The sequence below is a fragment of the Rhopalosiphum padi genome, chromosome 1 (assembly GCF_020882245.1).
Source record: "Rhopalosiphum padi isolate XX-2018 chromosome 1, ASM2088224v1, whole genome shotgun sequence".
In the NCBI taxonomy this organism is placed as follows: Eukaryota; Metazoa; Arthropoda; class Insecta; order Hemiptera; family Aphididae; genus Rhopalosiphum; species Rhopalosiphum padi.
In genome coordinates, this window is record NC_083597.1 from 68,884,920 (window position 1) to 68,908,713 (window position 23,794).

Sequence of the window (23,794 nt, forward strand, 5' to 3'; positions counted from 1 at the left end):
CACCTCTATTTTTCCTTTAATAATGGATTTATTTAAATTCTGATTTTTTGTAATTTTTATTTTTAAGTATTCTTAAGAGTCAAGTATCATATTTTAAAATACTTAATTTGTTATGGCGTTGAAAGATTATTCTATTTCAATACAAACACTATTTTTTCTTCAAATAAATACCCTATAAGTTTTCCTTTAAATTGTAAAGCTGATATTTAAAAAAAATAGCTATGCATACAAATTGTAATTCAAACGAGTAATATTTTTGAATTATTGAACTTTATTTATTTATCAAAATATTCGATGATAATAGTATAATTATATTAATTAATTGTTTTGAAATCTTTAAAAAAAGGTTAAATATGATGCTTAACATGAATTAAAGAATTTAGAACTATTCATTCAAAATTTGTATGTATGCACATCAATATTTGCACAAATAATATTGTCTTATAATTTAACAATAAAATAGTTAGGTTAGCAAATTGAACAAATAAGTTTGCATTGCTGTAGAAAAATAATTAATAAAATCAACGCCTTTAATGTTTTAAAATATTATCTCTAACGGTATAATTAAAAATTCAAAAAATCAAATTTAGAATAAATGTATTATAATAGTATAATATAGAATAAAAAGGGTGGATGAGATTTCTTGGTCAATCACTCTGTAATAAATATAGATACGAGTATATACCAAATATATAATTGTATTATGCTAAAGTAAATAAACTGTACTTTTTAGTTTTTAGTACTAGGTAGTAGGTTTAATAAAAAATCAAATACTGTAGACATTAAACGAAGAATTATTTATAAACACATAATACATTATATTTAATGTATATATAAAAAAAAATGTGTTTGACAGTACGTGTGCGTATTACGTAATCACATATAAGTGTACACAATATTCATTTATACATGTCGTCTTTAAAGCGTATACAAGAAATTCTTGATTTAAAAAGAAAAATCTATATAAGGTACGTCTTTTAAGTTATTTGCATATATTTTCTGATATCTTATGTAGGTTGTTCGAATTGTATTATAATTGTTAATCGCCAAAATCGTTGATATAACATCTATATAATACATAGATAAATATCAAAATATTCAGTAGTTTTATTATATTTAAACTATTATTATATGAAAATACATAGTAAATAATATATTAAAATGTATAAATTAAACATTGATAAAAAATGAATTAAATGTCTATTTAAAATAAGTAAAATAATACAAGAATTCTTAGTAATCGAAATTATATTTTGCCATATTGATACGTTTAAGTTTATTATACGACATGTTTTGTAATACAATAATTTTAAAAAGCTATTTAATGTTATGTGGTTATAAATAAGCTGATCGGCTAATGAAAGTTGTACCTATGCGATGTGAACAATCAATATACGAGTACGTAATTACAATAATATTTTAGATGCTTACTTTTTCCTTAAATATGGTTATTTATTAATAAATAATAACATTTTATTTTAGTTATTTACGATATTAAATAAGAACGTTCTACAAACACTACAAACTTCAAACATAGAAATAATTGTTAATAATTTATATTTTCTTAAAACTTATGTTATATTAATTAAAATTACAATTAGCGTTTAACACTTACATATTTTATTCTTATAGTACCTATAATTTACTTTTATGTGGTGAAAATGGTTACTTTAAAATGCCGTGCTTATACAAGTACTAGAAAAAAATGTCAAAAGCCGTTAATTAAGGACAACGCGATAACGTGAAAATAAATTGAAGTGTGTTGTATGTGAAAGGTGGCGATAGTGCGTAGGTATTTTATACTTATTTTATACTGAAAAAGGTAATTTTGTCAAGTAAATTTTATTTTTTTTTAACTCAATGTTAAAAAATATTCGTATGTATAGGTATATAATATACAATATACCTACATGTAATTACTTCATTTTAGATAAATTTAATATTTATTTCACTGGAATATTAATTAAATTTTAATCAAATACTAAGGTAAAAAAGAATTAAATGTTTACTAAAAAATAATATTGGTGGTCACATTTCCGTTGTCCAAACTTTTCCACGTATAATACGTTGTTTTACGAACATTAAAATCATAAAAGTAGTAATATTATATAGATTTTAATGAGATTTAAGACCGCTTAAGTCAAAACTTGGTTGGATTGCTGTGATCTTGGGCGAAATGACTAGATCGCGTGAACGTTTGGCATTAATAATCATACCATGTAATTATCGTTCAAAAATCTAATCGCTCCGACAACTGCTTAGTGCTCGTCCTTAATGGTCATTAAACTCAACCATCGGCGTTGGTATATACAACAAAGCTTACAGGGTGTTTCACCAAGCATTTTAATTTCCATTTCTGACTTTAACTATAGATAATAGATATACATTAATAACAATTCTACTTTGTTTTTTTTTTAAATTTTCTAATAATACTAAAATTGTATATTTTTTTTTAATACTTCAATTTTTATTCCAGTGTTCTATGATAATAAAAATTTCATTTTTAAAATGAGAACTGTTGTTTTTTTTTAATTATGGGTGAATTAATGAATGTATTGATTTTACAATGATGTGATTTTTTTTTATTATCCATCATCATCTTTTGGGACAGTAAAAATACTTCAAATTTATCATTTAAAAGTGATTTTGAAAAAAACTGGATACAATTTGTACTTGGGAAGAGGGAAGATGAATAAAAACTTACGGTATTTATGTTTTAATATCATATTACTCAAAAAAAAAATAATTACTTATAGCAATTTAGATATTTATTAAAACAGCATTATAAATATAGGCTAACATTTAGATAATTTATCAATTAATTCTAATCCATTACAAGATCTACTAAATGTCGAGATACGCACAAAACCTAATATAGAATAGAAACATTTTTCCGATGTTTTAGTGTTATAATTGTTGAGCTTTTGAACACATATTTTTTTAGTAATTCTTGGAAACAATTTGTTGAAATTTTGTTTATAAATAAAAATACTGAAAATAAATTTCTACATACTAATTTACAGTAAAAAAGGGGGTAATTCATAAAAACATGTTTTTTTAAAAATATGGTATAAAATATACAAATTTAAATACCACAAAAAAAATTCAAATAAGCGAACTATTACATAAATAAAATAAATGTAAACATGATGATTAAATCACTCTGTATATACGCATCATAGTGCATAATGCAATATCATCATATTGTTTTGTGCGTGTGCAATATTATTACTATAATGCGCGTACTGGTAAATGTTTACGCGTGCGACTTCTTTGTGTACTGTTATTGTTGTGTAATTACCGTGTCGAAAACGTAAGCGTCCGTCAATTTATTCGCGTGCAATAGTAATCATTATCTTGGTGAGTACTACCACACCGTCACCGTAGTATATGTTGGACGGTTTAATAGTAATGATAATAATAATATCGCTATATGTAAAGTAAAATTATTGTTATATTATAATATATTTAAATTATGACTTATTTTATTTTCTAGGATAAAACAATCGCATATTTTATGCGAGACGACCATTCTGTTATTTTGTATGATATATTATTATAATGCTACACTCTATATGTTACAGTATGGCTACATATTCTTGATTAATTTTTAAGTAAAATTATATACCCGTTTTAATAGCCGTTTCGTTACAAATAAAATAATAATTCAATATTAGAGTGCGTACGATGATAATAATAATATACATACAAATATAATAATATTATATTATAATATAGTTATTACATTGTTGTAAACCCTTGAGCAAGTTTCGTCTATCGGTTTGCTCGTTTTATTACGCGTTCAAGTGGCTTTGTTGAAAAATGAATACATTTTTTTCTCTCGTATAATATTCCATACGGTTGGTCAGAAAGGTACCATAAAAAAGTATTTATTTTATGTTTATAATAATCATCATTCCGATTAAAACGTACTATGACTTATAATCAAGCTGTGTTTAAATAATATATTTAATACATCCAGGGTCCGTAATCTACTCATATGGGTACATACTACACAGGATATTCTCGGAATCAACAAAAAAAGCTTGGGCGATGGCATATAATGATAAATACTGTTTATAAAATTACTGGAATATACTATATAATTAAACATGTTACCAATATAATATGTTTATTATGCGTGTGTAATAGAATTTTGCATTTGAAATTGGGTTTGAAATAGTTGTTGTTTAATTTTTAACATTGTATGCCTTGATTTGGTTGTATGCGATTGTATTGTTATATACAATGAAGTAAATATGAATATAGGTTGCAAAATTATGAATTTTAATATTTGAATACACTATAACATTAAGATGTGTGTCAGAAAAATAAATACACGACAGTGTTGTAGCTAAAATGCCTATTCAGAACGCCGTCTATTATAAAAACAAATTGGATCATTAAAATGCAAAATATATTAATATTGATTATAGTTAAAATAAATAATGGATGGATTCTTCACGCAAGCATAAATAACTTCCTATTCAATATATAATTCTCACTTATTATAAAAAAGATAATTTATAGATTGTAAAACATATTTATAATAGACAACAAATATTAATAATGTTCAAATACGAGATGCCAAAAAAATGTGTCAATATTAGTATCGAACACAAATATGAAAAAATTGAAAAATTGAATTAAAATGCGTGCACTTAGTATACCCAAGTCGGTTTCCATTGGTATCTATACTTATTTTTTTATGATTTTAAACTGTAAAACATGAAAATTACCACATGAATACATTTTTGTCAGTTTAAAAGATGTTTTGTATAATGTGTAATTAATGTAAATGGTTTTTTTTACATCGTTTCGCGAGATGTTAATGGAAATTATTCATGGTATTAAAATAATTAATAAATTGTTTTTCTAATGTATTTTGTATTTAAAAAAAAGCTTTTCATTCATCTACAGTGATGAACACCACTGAATGATGTATACACATTTTTAAGATGTTTCAAACTATAGGATTTCAGTGTAATATAAAATATAAAATACATATTATGTTATTACATAAGGATAAAATGTGATTTAAAGCTTTATTTGGAACATATGATTATAGGTATATTAATATTTTATATATAGTACCCGTTTATTCTTAGATTCAAAACTTTATTTTTAAACTGTTGTCCAGTGGACTTTTATACGGTAGCAGCCAATACAAATGATATTAATTATTTTATGGTGGTATAAATGTGGTTTACTACGAGAGTAGTGTACGTGGGTATCTCGGTAGGATTCAAATAATGAACAACAATAATAGAGACTACGAGTATTCGATTAATGTCGAGAAAATTATAACGAAGGGGTGGACTATTAAGAAAATCTCTCTGGCGGCTATATGTATATTCAAGATCAGTGGTAGATTCCTGAGAGAGACGACTTTCACGTGTAACAGTGTAAGTAATGCAGTACGAACGTGTGATTATCGCACTACTATAAAATACGACAAACCATGTGTATGCTAATAATAATAATACGAAGAAGAACAATATAATAATAAATGCTCTGACCATTGTTCAATCAACCGAAAGACGTCACACTTATTTGCCTGCAGAGCACACTCGCTAGTATTTGCTTGCATTTTATTGTGTTATAGATATTTACTATATTATTGGCCGACCATGCGTGTACGGTTCCCATTGTGCGTGGAGCACTTATACAAAATGTCAAATTGGGAAACGAAAAGACAAATCCAAAAACATGACCTTACACACACGCGCACACATACAATCACATAATATAATATTATTATTTATATATATATACACTAAATAGTTAGGGGCAAGATTGTGCTGACATGGATGGGTGACAGGGTGAAGAGGTGTGTGTTGGGTAAAACATCTTTACGAACAACAGAAATTTATTTGATCAGATTTCCCCCGATGGCCACCCACCTGACCGTGACCGTGCCATTGTTTATGTCGACGCCACTACTACATTGTTATATAATAATATATTTGCTGAGTCTGTGCGTAAAGTGTATTTTAAAACACTATACCTATAGCATGCTGCTACTGGTGTTATAGTATAGCCACAATGTCTAAAACACGTTTTCCGATAGAGTGTTATTTAAAAACACACTCTATAAAGCACGTTTTAAAATCTTCAAGCACTTATCTAATACAATATATCAGTAAACAATAATCTTGATCAATTAAAAATGGCGTCTTTTGTTTTTTAAACATTTTTTTTTTATCCTAAACTGTTACCTACTCACTGTTGCTACGTGTAATATAATATATAAAAAAAATTAATCAAGATAGGAAATATTTGATTAGGGTTCTTGAACAACGATAATCAAAATAATCTCTTTTTAGTTTTTAACATGTTTGAAGCTTATATTTTTTTCTTTAGAAATAACTAGGTACCAAGCTAAATGCCACTAATATATGCTCCTTAATCTCGCAACCCCAATAATACTTTTATCCTCTACCTCACATATACTTATTGTGCTTAATTACATAGATTTTATATTTTACATAATAATAATAATAACAATAACGAAATAACTAATAGATACAAAGTTGCACTTTGATATAACAAATACAATAGAGCAGATAAATATATATTTATTTTGATAATTATGATGATGTACTTAATATTATTTAAAATATTTATAGGAATATGAATGGTGAAACTAAAAAGTATGTACGTAATGTATTAATTTAATATAAGAAATATTTCTCTTAAAAAATCATCGCTAGAGTTATTTATATTCACTGAATAGAGCTAGATTATAGTATATTATATTTTTTTTAAATTTAATATAATTTAGTATTGATATTTTAAATTGTTATTAATTGAATTTATTTATACCAAAAATATCGTAATAGAACATTTATTTTATTTAAAAAAAAAAAAAAAAAATAAGAAACAATTTGATTTTCCCAATGTTATTGTATAGTTATTTTCAAGAAAATTGTTGTGATATATTCCCGAAAAATCTGTCAAAAGTTTTAACATTATTATTGTAACGATCGCCATATTGTCGTGTCAAATTTTCACTTAACCACACGTTCCTTCCCGACAAAATAAGATATTGTTATTATTACGACTCGCTGTCACGAGGCTTTCCGTTAATATCGAACGTAATAAAAAAAATGAGGTTGGATTTTTTTATATTAATTTCAAAAACGACGGAGTATATTTTTATTTATTTTTTCCAGAGCTAGGGTTTGGATGTCTCGAAGAAGGGTTTAATTTTTTTTTAAATAATAACATTAATATATAAGGTACCTCGTAATAATAATACCAGTAATAAAATGTAATGATAATAACGTAAAAAAAATAAACTTTTGTAGACAAAACTCAACATTTGCGAACAATAACAATATTAGACAACAATACACAAGTCATTATTGTGGGTGCGAGGAATGCAAGGGGTTAATGACCGTGGAAAGAGCAGAAATAATTAAAATCCGAACCACCGACAAACCCTATATAGCCAACCGTTTTGTCCAAATTATGTATACCATGTTATTATTGTTATAACAAAGCCCTTCTAATGACACACGCGAATCAACAAGAATAAACAATACGATCGTTAATTTAAAAGCTATTATAGCGAAATTTAACGGTTTGTACATCAAGCCGAAATAGCGAGATTTCATTATATCGTTTTACTCATAATCGGCAATCGTATAAATAATGGCGTTTGAACTTTTCATTTTCGCTCGCCGACATTGTTGTTTTGTGATAGTATTATAATTATAAATATAATATTTAAACTATAGATACATATTGATACCACTGCTGTAAGTAAATTATTCTCAATTTGTTGAATCTTATAACAATCGCGGACTTTTTAAATAAATATTTTTACCTGTGGTGTACTCAATATTATAGTATATTAATACGATTTGCTAATAATGTTCTTTATCAGTAAGTTGACTTGACCACCACTAAAGCAATATTTTGCATATTATATTATATAGCCATATTATAAACAGAACTAGTAATATTTATTTTATGTACTGGTATCTCAATTTATTTTTCAAATAAACTTTAAAATGTAATAACATTTGCAATTGTTATACAATTATTTTTTAAATTATTAAAACTAATAATTGAATATATATTAAATATCTACAAACCACACTCAAAAGAAAAAAACAAAAAAAATAATAATAAACTTTTACCCAAGATTCATACATTATATTGAATATTATTCAAATATTATTTCTATAGATTTACAATGTTTGTTGTAAACTAGGGAATATACGTCGACTTGCAGTTTAATTAATATTGTTATCGTGGCAACAGAAAATTCGTTATTTTATATTATCTGCACTAGGATGTTGATCTCGTCATTCTTTCTCATTATTTTTTATGTCCGAATTATTAATTTCGACGTTATAGCACACTCAGTATAGTTTTGCAGAGTTAAACTTGTATTTGGTAAACTTAACCAACTTCCACACAGGGGTTTTCTTTTTCTTTTTTACTTTGGTTCAAAAAACACGAATAAATAAAAAATGTTTACTGTCATCCCCAAAAACAAGAAACGCGGGAAATACGAATGATTTTCCAATTTTCACATGGCACGCGACAGCGAGGGTTTTTGTGCAATGATTTAGCGACAGTTTGAAATCAAATATTCATAAACTCTAACTGCTGCACCACGTTAAACGCCCATTTATAATAATAATAATATAACATTGTATCTATCCTTTCGTTAACTGTGAATTTTTATGTTTATTAGACGAAGCGAAACATAAAACACATAAAATATAATATTATTTTGTTGATGATGCGACAGAACACGCCGCAGTGCAGTGTATGTAGCCCACCACTTAATGCGATGATGTATGAGGAGGGTGCAAGAGGAAGGGAGGAAAAGTATACAGCTATAACGAGCGATAACAATTATTATATTATTATATTATAGTATGATATAGTCACGATTGATTGACGGAAAACTATGTCGTTTGTAAATCGAGATCATCCGTGAAAGTTTTAAGTTATTATATACACTATAAAAGTATCTACTTACGCGTATTATGCATTATTGTATTTCACTTTACCTAATATTATTGCATAGTTATACAACTAAAGTGAGTGATAATTTCACTCAACGTAGTGTGTATTCATTTTACTAGTTGACTATTTATATATATATATATATATATATATATATATATATTAAAATTTGAAATATTTTTAAACTAAATGTTGAGTGACTGTTGTTATTTTTAATATTTATTTAATATTATGTTAGGTATAGGATTTCAATAGCAATAAAATTTTTTATTATAGAGTAGGTTTTTGAATTTGAAATAGTTTTGTTTACAAGTATTTATAGGGTAAATACAAGTAGGGAAATAATTCTGAATAAATAATCAAATTTAATTAAATATATTGCATAGTTATTAAAATAATTGTATAGAATTCAAATTTAGCGCAATAATAATAATAATAAAATAGGCATCACTCGACGATTTATATTTAGAGTATAAAGTATAGGTTAATTGAATAATTACGATAATTACAGTTTGAGGTAATAATTGATATTGTGTGTATATTATTGGAAATATATTAAATATTTATATAGACATATAATATGTAGCTATATGTACGTTTTAGTTGTATTTTACTCGAGTGTTAATATAATTATTGCCCACATTTTTAATGACCACGCAATATTACTGTTGTGTGCCTTTGTGTTATTGTACAGAATGATTTACTAAACACACTTCTGTTTTTTTCTTTTTGTAATTCATTTTTAAATTTAAATTTCTGATTTTTAAGTATACCCACATCATACCGATCATTTATTATTTTTTTAAATTGTTATATAATTTGAGAAATGTTCTCTATAGTGGTACTAACTTATTTTTTTCAAATAATGATAAATTGTTCCCCTATAAATTGTAAGTCGATGATTTTTTGGTTCTTATAAGTTATAATGTATCAAAATTTAAATAAAAACACTAAACGAGTAGTTTCTGAGTTATTAAAATATACGTAATTATCCTTAAAAATGGCAAACAAGATGTTTAAAAAATAATATATATAACTTACGTAGTATACTCGTACAATTTAAAAACGATTTCTATTAACATAAAAAAAAAATGTTACTATCACCATGGTGGCATAGTGCATTGTTTAATAGTATAAAATAATTTAAATATTTTAAAACATGGTCTTTAAGTATACTTAAATATTACAAAAATCTGAATTTAAATAAATTCATTATCGAAGGAAACAAATTGTGTTGAGCATGCTTGGTGAATTTTACTCTATATAGATCGGTAGAACAACGTTTATGCGGGTAATGTTGTACACTATCGTATGTTACGCACATTGCGAGTGAACGTCATTGCGTGTCGAAGTCTTGAAGGGGTAGGAGCGAACAGAGGTAATGTTATGTTACGAGACGATTTGTTTTGAGTGGTTTCTTTGACGTCTTTGATATGTATATATATATATATATGTTGTTGATCACACGCGGCGACCCTTCGGCGACCGCTTGTTTTACAGACAATTTTTACGACCCATGAGTCACTCCGCAAAATTACGTACTATATATATATATACAAAAAAACACAAGCAGACGATCAAAACACGAAAGCTAAACTATAGTCTGGTTTTATCGGAGTTTTCTATAGTATAGTACTTATTGTAAACGCACGACTGATTAAAACAGTTTTGGCGAGTATTCGACGACGAAGACACTAATACGACCGATAGAAAGAAGAATTAAAAGGAATTTATGTTAAAAGAACGACCAGTTGACGGCGTCTACAATTAACTAAAAAAAAAAAAGAGACGAAAACGAAGAATGAGAGAAAACGTTAATGCCGTAGACTTTAAAAGCTCTTTAAGATGCCATAACTCTACGTGGAGTCATAAAAATCGGATTCGCGCGTTCCGAGCCTCCACGAGGTGGAATTTATCGTTCAATCGGTTTAAAATCCTTGTAAAAAAAAGTAAAAAATAATAATAGTAATAATAATAAATAAGTCAGATAAATAACGGCTGGCGTAATATCGATTTTTAAACATTTCGTTTCGTGTATAGTGTATAATATATATACATAATAATATACAGCAAGTATCTTGTTCCTACTCAAAATAATAATTCTTCATTTACATCAGTGAATCGATCGATCGATAAATGTATGATATGCACACAAACGAATATAATAACATTATAGTATTATAATCGCGGTCGTATTTAGTACAAAATATAAGTAGCTTTCAAACGATTACACATACGTCATATCAAAGCTTTAAATTATAGTATATATTTAACATTCATATTATAGGTTTTTGTAAAACAGCGTTGGCTTTCACAAATTACAATGTTATTAAAAACAATATCAAACATAATAGTAATAACAAAATATATTTGAAACAAAACGCTTACGACGCGAAAAAAATCTTTCAATTTCTCTAAAATATTTCTCGAACACCTCTCATGTGTGTTATAATATATACTCTGTTTAGTGCTTACAGGACGATTGAAAAATAATACGTTATGTACCAAACGACGTTGACGCCACGCAGTCGAATACCATCACGTTTATAAATCGGGTTGAAATTCTAGTCCCACTATATATTGGCGAACGCCGGATCGTTTAAGATGATCGGTTGGGTATAAATGTAATTTCGCATAAAAATATTCTTCGTGTTATACCGTTAAAACCTAACCCACATGCACATATGTGTTATAATAATAATCTACACTCTATAAATACGACTTGCAGATCCTGCCGACCACTCTGTATTCACGTGTATAAAATGTGTTTAATTAAAACTTATGAAAATGTATTTATGTTAATAACAGCGCAAACGCCGGTCTAATGATTGAGGGTGAATTAAATAGAATTAATGTTTTATTCAAAGGCTTGTTAGAGCTTAGACTATTAAGTTGGTGCATCGTTTTTGTAGTGTACGGTACAGCATCATTAAAATTGAAAATTATAATATTTGTGGAATAAATAATAATGCGCGGTCAATAGGTGAGTTGGGGACTGGAAAAATTACTTCGTCAACGACCAACTTGTTTATATTTTATACACACAAAATTTGATTTTCCTTAGTTTTTTTTCTTTACATTTTATTATTATTATTTTTTTTAAAGAATAAAATAACTTCCCTGTCCTTTCATCCCTCCGTAGTGATCAAGGTGTACATAAACATTATGTATATATTATTATCATTCTAATAAAATCGTTGACCGAATCCTACTTCGTGGCCTTATACCATATTAATGTTTAATTTAAATTAACTTATAGACTTTTATCATCAAATATATTTTTAATATTTCTATTTGGATTTCAGTGAAACATTTTTTTCCACACAAAAAGAGTATTTAATCAACTATGTAGTAATGTTGAATGACGGTAAATTCATTTAACGTTTCAATCTATAGTTGAACTTGACGGAAACTTTGTACTAGTTGGGTCATATTCAGACTGGTACCTTTAATAGTATTACTATCAGAATTGAAAACTTTCTAACTAAATCAAAATGTAACGGTTCAACGATATTTAAACAGTATTTACACGTAAAATTACAGTGAATTATAATTTTAATACTTTGTATTTACATTATTTTACCCTTGTATTTAAGTTACCAGCTATGTTTATAAATATAATATGATATACTTAATCATGATAATATTATAATATAGTAGACAAATAACGAGTGCGGTACATTAAATCGTTATGTTTTAAACATATTTGTTAGTGGTTGAAACGAGGTTAAAGATTAAAATACTAAAGTTTTAATAAGAACATTATTCAGTAAAAGAGAAAATTTAAAAAAAATTAGAATAGAAATTTGACGTTTGCTCATTACAATTTACGAGCCGTGTAATTTAAATTAAGTAAAAATAAATACAAGTAGGAAGATAAATATATAATATATATATTATATATAAAATAACGTTAAAAAACTACCAAATGGAACTAGTATTTAATATCAGTATTTTAAAGAGAAAAATAACTGATGATGAACAAAAATTATATCATCTATATCGATTGGTTCTGTGTTGTGTACAGACTACAAAGTGTACCTGCAACTGCCACCTAAATGGAAAACATAAAAAGTAAAGACAGTTATTACTAATAATATTTATTAATATAATTAATATTATATTTCGTTGCATCTTAATTAGTTTTTTTTGTCTACACGTAAGTATTGTCTATAATAATATTTAGAACACATGTAGGTAATAACTATGTATTAATTACGTTTAAATTAGTTCTAATTATTGTAAAATATCAGCTTTCATTTGAATTAAAATTTTACAAATTTGAATTCATTATATTCTTTTGCCTCACTCAATACTTCTCAATACTTACACAACTCATTATTTTTGAACATTTATTTCCAATAAAATTCTTTGTTATTGCTTTAAATTCCAGGAATTTTTGGCCGGCATTATCTTCTATATAAGTATACATTTAGAATATGCTTATTTGGTTTTTATACGCCTAACCACAGATAAAATAAATAACGGTAACATAATTGTTATTCAGCTATATTTTTGGAAGACTGATCATTTATTCATTTGTATACATTATAAGACATAAATCGGTACAGAGGTTATTATTTTTTGATTACTTAATTGAAAAGGTAAGGTCGAATAATATGAACATTACGAGCAATTTGAAAAAAAAAAAATAAGTAAAATAAAATATTTATTTACTTGTAGAGTATTTAATATATTATAATAGTATTAAATCACAATATCAATTAAAACAATCGAATAAAAACATCACTTTTGTTCGTGTTTTAATAAAAGATGGGGAAAAGTCATTTTTATAGTGTCGAACATAAACCGAGCGGAAATTATGTGTCATGAATCGCATTAACAATTATTATTATTGCCATTATAATATTATCGCCCATCGGTAGATTATATATGTATAGTCCATTAAAAGTTCGGTTTGCAGTATATAATTGCTGACCGATACCGTTGTCCACAATGGTCGTAACATTGTTATTATTATCTCTATACAAATCAATTTAAATATTTTTGCGGAATTGGACGTTTTACTTTAAATATTTTTAATTTAACAAATTATAATTAAAAACAAAACCATAAAATGTATAAAACAATATAGTGACTAACTTTACTATATAATAGAATAAAATTAATTTGATATTTTAAAATCGATAAGTAGTTGCGATAACATATCTACAGAATAGATGGTTTAATTTTGGATAAATTGTCGATTATCCACTTGGTATACCATTCAAAATATATAGGTGTCTGTGAGGCGTGCTTTTATTAGTTATCACTCGAAGTATATCACATCACTTCAACTAAATACTAACAATATTTCAATAAATCGTAAAAACTGAAAGCTATTGGTGACTGAAGCATTTCATTTCACTGGTTATCGATTAAAGCCAAAAGGTATTAATCATTATTTTATATTTGTGCTGTAATGAAAAATAAACAAAACAACGAATATAAAGCTCGAAAAGTTTGAATGACACTTATTTATTTGTTATTTTGAAAAAATCGATTACAATATTTGAGATTTAGTAAGGAGAAATATTTATCGTGGGTCTTATGTGCGTATCAAGATCGTGAGTAGTCTCGGTAAACAATATTTTTCGAGAGCTTAATCATGTTGTAAAAGTTAAAAGCTTTCCGAGAAAATTTGAGTGATACGGGGATTTTACTATAAAAAGAATCTTCTCTTCCTGTCAGTGTAATGTTTCAGTCCCGTGACGTTTTAAAAATACTTCTATAACCATATAATATTATATTGCGCATGAGCGTAATTTTAGTCAAATAGGTATTAAAATATGATAATATATCAATATTCAATATAGATTATAGAATAAAGATATTGTATATTGTGTTTAAGCGGAACGACCATGCGTCGCAGAATATCGATCTTATGACAAATAATCGTTAATATGTACGACGAAGGAACTTCACGTTCAAACGAAAATTAAATCCAATTAGCTGTCTTTGAATATAATATTATATTATATCTGCAATATAACCACCCATATATATATATATATATAAATGGGTATAGGCACAACTTGCATAACTATCAACTTTTGTATACCTAAATAATATACAATATCGATCTCCATATATATATATAAATATAATATGTCACACGAGTCCTCTCAGTGAACCCAGTGCTTATACGTATATATATATATATGTGGAATTAAATAAATAAATAATAATGTGTCTTATATACTGAAAAAAAAACCCGTAGACACAGAATAAATATTATGTAATATATACCTACAATTATAGTGACTCACTCTTGTTGTCGGTGCAACAAAATATACATCAACAGTTACATTAATAATTTAAAACGATGTGCAATAAATTCATGAAGATGATATGACAGTTATTATACATTGAAATTGCATTTGAATGTGTTATGTTTATATATTTATACTACATACACGTTGAAATTGCGTGTTAAATTTAACTGAACCAAAGGAATGGTCAATATTATTTTTTCTTTTACTCTGTCGGCTAATCGAAATTTTTGTTCCAATAAAATGTAGGAGCAAAATAAGATACTAACTTACTGTCTTACTGCCTATACAAGGCGATATTAGTGTAGTTTATTTAAGGTATACATTTTTCCAGCCAATTGTTTTATCATTTAGATTTATTGGTTTAACCGAGTAGAATGAATAAGTACTAGGTACATTTATCGGTAACACGTCAAAGTATCCCAAAAACAAAATATTCCGTGTAAATATTAATTCAAAATGTAAACCTTTTTATAAAAGTTACATAGATATTAATACAATACAATATATTTATTAAATATAAAAAAAAAAAAATTAAAAAAGTGTTTAAAAAATATTATATTATATATATATAAAATTATTATAAAAAGTGTTAATTAAATAATTTAATTTAAGACTATTGGCTCACGGCACGCGTTGTAGGCAATGATATAAAATTACACACTATACCATTATCAAAATAACGAATAACATACATTCACTTTAGATAAAGTTTGATTATTACTTCTAATCGTAACTTTTATAATAAAGGTTAACATTTTAAGAAATTATTTACGCGGGGTATTTTGTCGAGGATATTTTGACCGGAATATTTTGTCGTAGAATCCATTTATCAAATATAATATCGTAACGATTTGTCTTGGGTCAAAACACACTTCACTGTTAAACTAATACATTCATCACTCTGGTTAGAATCTAATAAAAATTAACGCATCTTATAATATAAAAAATAAATATGACGTACTAACAAATCATGATAAAAAAAAAACTATTGTGGAAAAGTGTAGGTGATAAAAAAAAAAAACTGCTGTTATTCACATCTAAAATTGAACGGTAAAATATGTCTCTTAAAAGTATAGTGGTGTATAATGTTAAATATTGTCTAGTATTGTTTTCCTGCGATCTGGTTATGAACGGATATTCATATTTTCACTGGGTTTCTATACGAAAGTTTGTAGTAAATATAATACAACAATTTTATTTTTAATTAAGTTTCCCAGGTTGTTTATATAGAATACCAATAATTGCTAACTACGTTATCACAGTGTTGAAGGTGTCTGATACAGAAACAAGATACCTAACGATAACTACTAAGGCAGTATACTGTCAAAACTATTTTTTTAAACACCATATTTCCACTAATATCATATGTGCTTAATTGTTGTAGGGGTGAGTAAAACCTTTACATAATAGATCAGTTATTTATCCTAGAAGCATTTAATATGTTAAAAAAATGTTTTAAATTGCTTTTCCTCCACCCATGCCATAAAAAATGAACCCTGATTTGTCATATTTATAATATATATATATATATATCATTTACACATTTCGCGTGTAGCATAATATTATGCTTCCTATGTAATGATACATAAATAATATTATTATACGTGTTGATGGTTGTCTCAAGTTTCCTCTCGTGTCAGATGCTGTCCGTTGACCAGTGCTATTTTCCACCCTCATAAAAGGTACTTACCTTCGACAATGGACATAATGCAGATGACAAACGTTGATGTACATAATAAACATGCTAAAAAATGACGGCTTATATATTGATAAGGTTTTGGAGCAAAGGGCACAGTATCGTCGTTGTTGTATTCGTCGTAACAGGATTAATGACAATGGTCCTAGCATTTATACTCGCGCACCCAAGTTCAGTGTTTGTAACATATGAGTAAAAATAGTAAATAAATACGTGACACGAATTTTTTTTCTCCGACAAATTGTTCTATAACGCGCTCAGTGCAGCAGCAGTGTAGTGAACGCAGTGTGCACGCCGATGGTTGTACGGCACGACAACATAATGCATATGTATATATATTAAATATACAAGTATACGCGTAATATACATCGCTCCACATGTCCGACGGGATAAGTCTGATGCATATCTCCGTGACAAGCAGAAAATTGGAGAGATGTCGCGGGCGATTTATGTCTTTTAATAAACGATTTGTTCTCCGCGCAGTGCATTATCATAATAATAACTCGCCGCAGTCGGACGATAGCGCAGTATAAACCGAACTACGTGCGCATTGCATACAATAATTTTATTACAACCGTATAACCTGATAGTATATGCACGCCAAAATAATAGTAATATATAATATTATGGCGGAGAAGTTGTTATTTTATCATAACAAAATGCTTCCAAGAAATATGTAATCATTTATAGAAGTCTCATCTAACATTTGGATAATCATATCATATAATATACTTAATTGTAATTCTTTTACCGCGCGATATTTAAAAAAAATAATAAACATGAATAATTAATGGGGAAAGATATTGAATTAATATATATATTTATTGTTTAATTATCGCGCGTAATGTTTGTTAGATAAAGAAAAAAAACAAGAGAAATAAAAAAACAGGCAAGTAAATATAGAGATTGTCAATAGTTTATTGTTACATATTTCAAAAAATAGTTACAAATTAAATGTAATACACAAATACTAGTATACGAAAAAAATGTGTCTGAGCTTGTGGGGAGACAAGAGTTCAACATGTTCCTTACTTTTATATTTTATATTTAACAACACTGTTTATAAATTTAAATACAAATAAAAAATAAAAATAAAAAATAACATTAAAACATTAAATTATGTCTTCTATATCATATTACATGTTGACTATATTAATCTATACCCTAATATAATGTGTATAATAATATACGTGGGGCGGTTTAGCGGTTACAAATCGAATTTAGTTTTTTGCTTGTCTCGTCGTTGCTGTCGGACGATTACACTTACCTTGGCATTTTGCGCTTTATAATTTCCGTAAATTAACTGTTAGAATTTAAAATAATAACAACCCCTATGATATTAACGATGATATTTTGTGACTTCACAGCGTGATATTTTACTTTTAATTTTTAACATTTTTTTTTCTTTTTCCCTGTCGACAGGTTCTCTCCGTACAATAAAGGACATATCCATCAGAGAGATGCTTCCAGACATCAAATACTACATGACGTACGAAGGATCGACCACTCATCCTGGCTGCTGGGAGACTACTGTGTGGATAGTGCTGAACAAACCCATTTACATAACCAGACGCGAGGTGAATGTATATTCCCGCTATATATGTATATTTTATAATGTGCATACGTGGTAATGGAAACACGACAGCAACAGTGGCGGTGGAAGACGATTAATTGCGGTGGTGATGCAAAAACAAGCAAACGTTCATATTTGGTTTTCTATCCTTTTTTTATTAAATTTATTTTACCCTTTTTGTCTTTCTCTTACTCTTGCTAACACTGTAACTCTGACTCTATCTTCCTCTCACACCCATTGCTCTTTGGAACGACGTGTTCTGTTAAAACTGTCACTTTTAAATTAATGAAAAGGACCTTCTCTTACAGTATACGTGTGACTTAACTCGTAGGTTTTTTATTCGTTTGTTTGCCATTCGAGTAGGCACGTCACTTGGTGTATTACCAACTGCTGTACCACAATTGCCTGTATAATATACTCGCATGCACGAAACATAACCTAACCCTACCGTCGTTTCACCGTTGTTTCAGATGTACCACTTAAGGAAATTATCCCAAGGTTCAGTGGAACACCCAAAAGCTCCACTGGGAAACAACTCAAGGCCGACGCAGGATTTACGTGAGCGAACTGTTAGGACGAATATTAATTTCGCACAGAGAACCGAAGCCGATCCACAGGTAAGAATGAACATTACGAGTTTTTGAACAAATTTACATATTCACACTCCTATTATAATATAATATAATATAATATACATACATTTACATTGTATATACTCATACGAAAGTGAATCTGCAGCGTGTTTTATGGTTATGAAACGTAATCTGTCGGTCACAAAGCCGATTGAAAATTTGTACGTTAGGTTAAGTAACCGCATTCCTAAATAATTTAAAATAAATAAAATATATTGAATATATATACATGTATATTTAATAAAGTAGTTGTTATTGACCAGTTACAAGTTATTCATCAATTTATTTATTTGATAAATAAATATAATTTTATAATTATTCAAAAAAAAAGTCATATATTTTTGAATTTGGTAACCCACTGAAAAAATAAGATAATACATATAATTTCTGATGCGTAAAATGTTACAATTTAAAATATTATTTTTAAAAATAAAAAAAATATATTTATGATAGATCCCACAAATAAACAGAGATCTCATAAGCATTCCACGTAAAGTATCTACTTACGCGGTATTTACAAATCACACCGTCGTCGTTTAATAGATATTATAATAATATTCATCAAAATACATACATGATTCGAAATTTCATATTTCGACATATATTTTGTCAATGTAACATAATATTCAATAAACGGTGTTTTTTGAAAAAACAAAAAAATTATGTTTGAAAATAATTAATTGTTACGCGTGCGATACTTGGCGGCGCAGCACATGCACTTTAGTAGTGCATTATTATTACAGTCGTTATATTATTGTGAGACGTAAGCGCGTAACTCGAACACTTAACTTCGGATCATCGGTGCCGCATAATAATTTTCATAAGGTTGACATCGGCAAACGACCGGTCTCGGGTTCTCGAGTCGCTCAGCCGAACAAAGACCGCGCAGATAACAATAACGATTCGTCTCGCGTTTAGTAATAACAATGATAATGATGACAATTGCCGTCGGTGAGTACACGCACTCACCCACCCGCTCAAGCACAAACACATACTCACAATTTATATTACATAAATAATACACTTGCCTGCGCACATACGAGTGTGCGACAACGACGTCGAGATTTTGAGCGATAGAACGGGCGCATATTATAATATTATTATAATATATCATGTGATACGATATCGTGTATACGACCGAATGCCATTAGCGAAGGGGCTTGTACGAAATCCGCGTACACACAATATAATACCGTGTTCGCGCACATAGTGTTATTGTGATCGGATGTCTAAAAGCTTCGGCGGCGCGCGTGTTGCTGGCGCGCGTCGCCGCGTCACCAGTTATCGTTCCATTGAAATGCGCCCGCCGGTCTGAAATAATATTTATTTTCGTGCCACTACGTTATATTAATACCGCATACATATTATAGTATATGACGTGCGATGTGCGAACCGCGTATCGGCTGGTAATTCAAAAGCCATTTTCCACGCGTGCGATGATGATGCGTGCAATAGACACTCGCTAATATTCGCTATACGCGTCGCCAGTTTTCGTCGGTCAATTATTTTCGGCGAGCTATTCACGATTTGTAGCAAAGTGCGGAGCGGAGAGTATTGTATGATATATTATGATAACACCCATTCACCATTTCACGGACGGTAAAAATATCGGATTAAAATGAAGTTTTTAGTTTCAATTTTTTTTTCGCGAGTACAATGTGCCATGATGTGTTTTAATGTAATAATAGACATTTAGTACCTATTAAATACAAAGAGAAAAAACCCATTAATGTTAATTTTAAATTGTATGCACTTGAAATCACACATGAGATATAACGATAAGCTGGCAGCAATAATTACTTAGATTATTATAATATAATTTAATGTTTTAAGAAGTATTTACCATTTTTTCATAAATGGGATCACATACTAAACTAACCTACATATAATAGATACTGAAATGTCGAGAAATATCGATTGAAAATGTCCAAACTTTTAGATTAAAGATTGCTGACGTAAGGTCGTCGGGCGGCGGGGTGATAAATGTTATACGGTTCAGTGGTAGAGCGATAACAAACAAGTACCGTAATAGGTACGAGTATGTTGAGAAAAATCACCGTGAAAACGCCCGTCATTTTCGTTAGAATAAGCCCTCATAACAATGTTAGCATAAACCAGCAAACATTTTATAATATTATATTATTCAAAATAGTACATTTCTTAAACAATATTATATCTAACCAGACACATACGTACTTTAAATGTTGTAAACAAACTTTTTCTGATTTTAAAAATTTTAGAAATTTCATTACAAATTCTATTTTAAATTTCAAGGGATATAAATCAAGGATTAGCAACTGGAAAACCCCAGTTTCGGAACTAGACATCTTTAGAAATATCAGAATTTATTTGTATAACACCCATATTTAATTTTTAATTTTTATTTGGACCGATATTTATAGGTTAAAGTTAATATTATTAAAAGTTAACTTATGTACCTTACCTATTGATATTTATAAGAATATAATAAACTATACTATAGTTAATATACAAATATAAAATACGATAAATTAGAACTAAACCGAAACCGAATAATTTATACAACGGGGATTGCAGTCCCTGAATCAAAATGTCGTTTCTTTGAAAACTACTGGTCGCGTATAAAACAATACAAAAATAGTAATAGTAATACAATATTCAACTTTTACAATCCTGCGGGGCTGCGTATATGATAATTAATACTTTATTAGTTTATTCTTAAAATCCTCTTTATAAAAAATTCAAAATCAGTAACAAACTAAACTTAAAACGTTAACGAGCGTAGAAGACTATAACTTTATGAGTGTATCGATAGTTGGCTGCTGTAAATAAATTATTATTTATAAATATTTTCGAAACGAAACTAATTACATATTATGTCTGTTCTTGCTGCCGTTATAATTTTATTGTCCGATTGTTTCCGAAAAAAAAAACAATCCCTTTTATATTATTGCCACCATTGGATAAAGAAGGGGGAAGGTACAGACTTCGATGACATAGATCATTAACATATACCTATCATTAAATACTATTAACACACTGTTATTGGTTTTCATAACAATTTTTTCTTTTTTTTTTATCAAAGCCCATATGTTTAAAACATATAAATATATTACCAGTTTTTTGTTGGCTGAGAGCTTTTTCTAATGTTGTTGGATTATCGAAGAGATAGCGTGGTATTAAGTATTTTGGGCAGTGCACAATAAATAATGTGTACAATTTGAATTTTTAAGAGATGTCTTGCACGTGATACATAATTGTTCTAGGCTCCTTTCTAATCAAGTATTAGTGTGTAAAATATGAGTCCCATTCTGAATATATTTGTTCTCTTCTAGTCGAGCGGTACAGATAAGTCTAGTTAATAATAATAATAAAAAAAAAAATCACGTCACAATAATCGTTTCGGTTTGTATCTAAGTTTCACCCCTCTAGGTTTTTTATTTATTAAAATTCGTGACATTTGATAAGAATAAACATAAATCGTGTACCGACATGATGTCGACTGTTTGGCGGCTTATTGCTGCTTGCGCGTAAACATTAAAATACAATATAATAATATGTGAATAATGTAGAACACACCCTATTTATATTATATAACCGTTGTAAAAAGAACCGCAAAAGTTGTTACGATATTTGATTTTCGCATATTTTTCATTATGTTATTGTGGTGCCTGAAGTTTAAATTTAATCACGTAGAATAATATTGTTATATCGCATTACACGAACAAATACTTTCTTCTCTATAAAGTTAATTTAAACGTCGCGTATTTTTAGAATGAATTTATATTTTATGCAGATAAATTAATTTTGGTACTATACATAATATTATATGATATTATATACTGTACAGTTATTACACTCGGAAGCAAATTTAATATGCACCTATTATAATATAGGTGCCTACATAGCATAATATTATTATTATATACCGAGTAAAAATCAAAACTTGATATACTCTTTGATACTACTACTCTTTCCTCTAGAACAAACTTTAATATAAAGTTTCTCTCTTCAACACATAATCAAATTAACGTTCTGCAAACAATATGGTATATTATTTATTATTTATCTCCGGGGTTGGAAACTTTGAATTTTTTTTTTAAACGTCTAGTCTCGACGGTTATGCAAATCAGTACCGATCGAACACCGCGTTCGAACCCTTCGTGATTTATTCGTCTTGCGTTCTTTTCACTTTTTCGATAATAGTTCACCAATAAATAATGTGTTTTGTTTTCACATTCAAAAGTATATTGATATTATTACGACTATTGAAAATATCTCTAACGGATAAAATTCGTTTTGACGACAGATGAGCTTAAAACCATTTCTAGTCATGTTGAAAATGGCATGTTTAAATTGCTTGAGTAGGTTATATAGGTAAGCCATATACAGCCGGGTGACGAGTGCCACTACGCTATGACGTGTACTGACTTTCTGTTTGAAGTAGTTTTACAAGATATGGATTTCTCATAATATTATTATATCTACATTATATGTATGTATAATTATAAAATATGAAGTCTTACTACTCAAAAACATAGAAACATAGCTCTTGAATATTATTATTTATTACCATTTATCAATAAATGATATTATATTATATAAAACCTTTGTATCAATGTTAATATAAATTTACTGAAATTATATGTTT

At 28.0% G+C, this 23,794-nt stretch overlaps 1 protein-coding gene across 2 annotated transcripts in view; it reads left to right on the top strand.

Annotated features, from left to right (window-relative positions):
* LOC132932455 (carbonic anhydrase-related protein 10) overlaps positions 1–23,794 on the top strand; it is a 110,593-nt gene that overhangs the window by 73,547 nt on the left and 13,252 nt on the right. For both annotated transcript variants that reach the window (XM_060998838.1, XM_060998837.1), the window contains exons 8-9: positions 18,382–18,536; positions 19,003–19,149. In XM_060998838.1, coding sequence (XP_060854821.1) covers positions 18,382–18,536; positions 19,003–19,149 — 302 coding nt within the window. The remainder of the gene's footprint in view (positions 1–18,381; positions 18,537–19,002; positions 19,150–23,794) is intronic.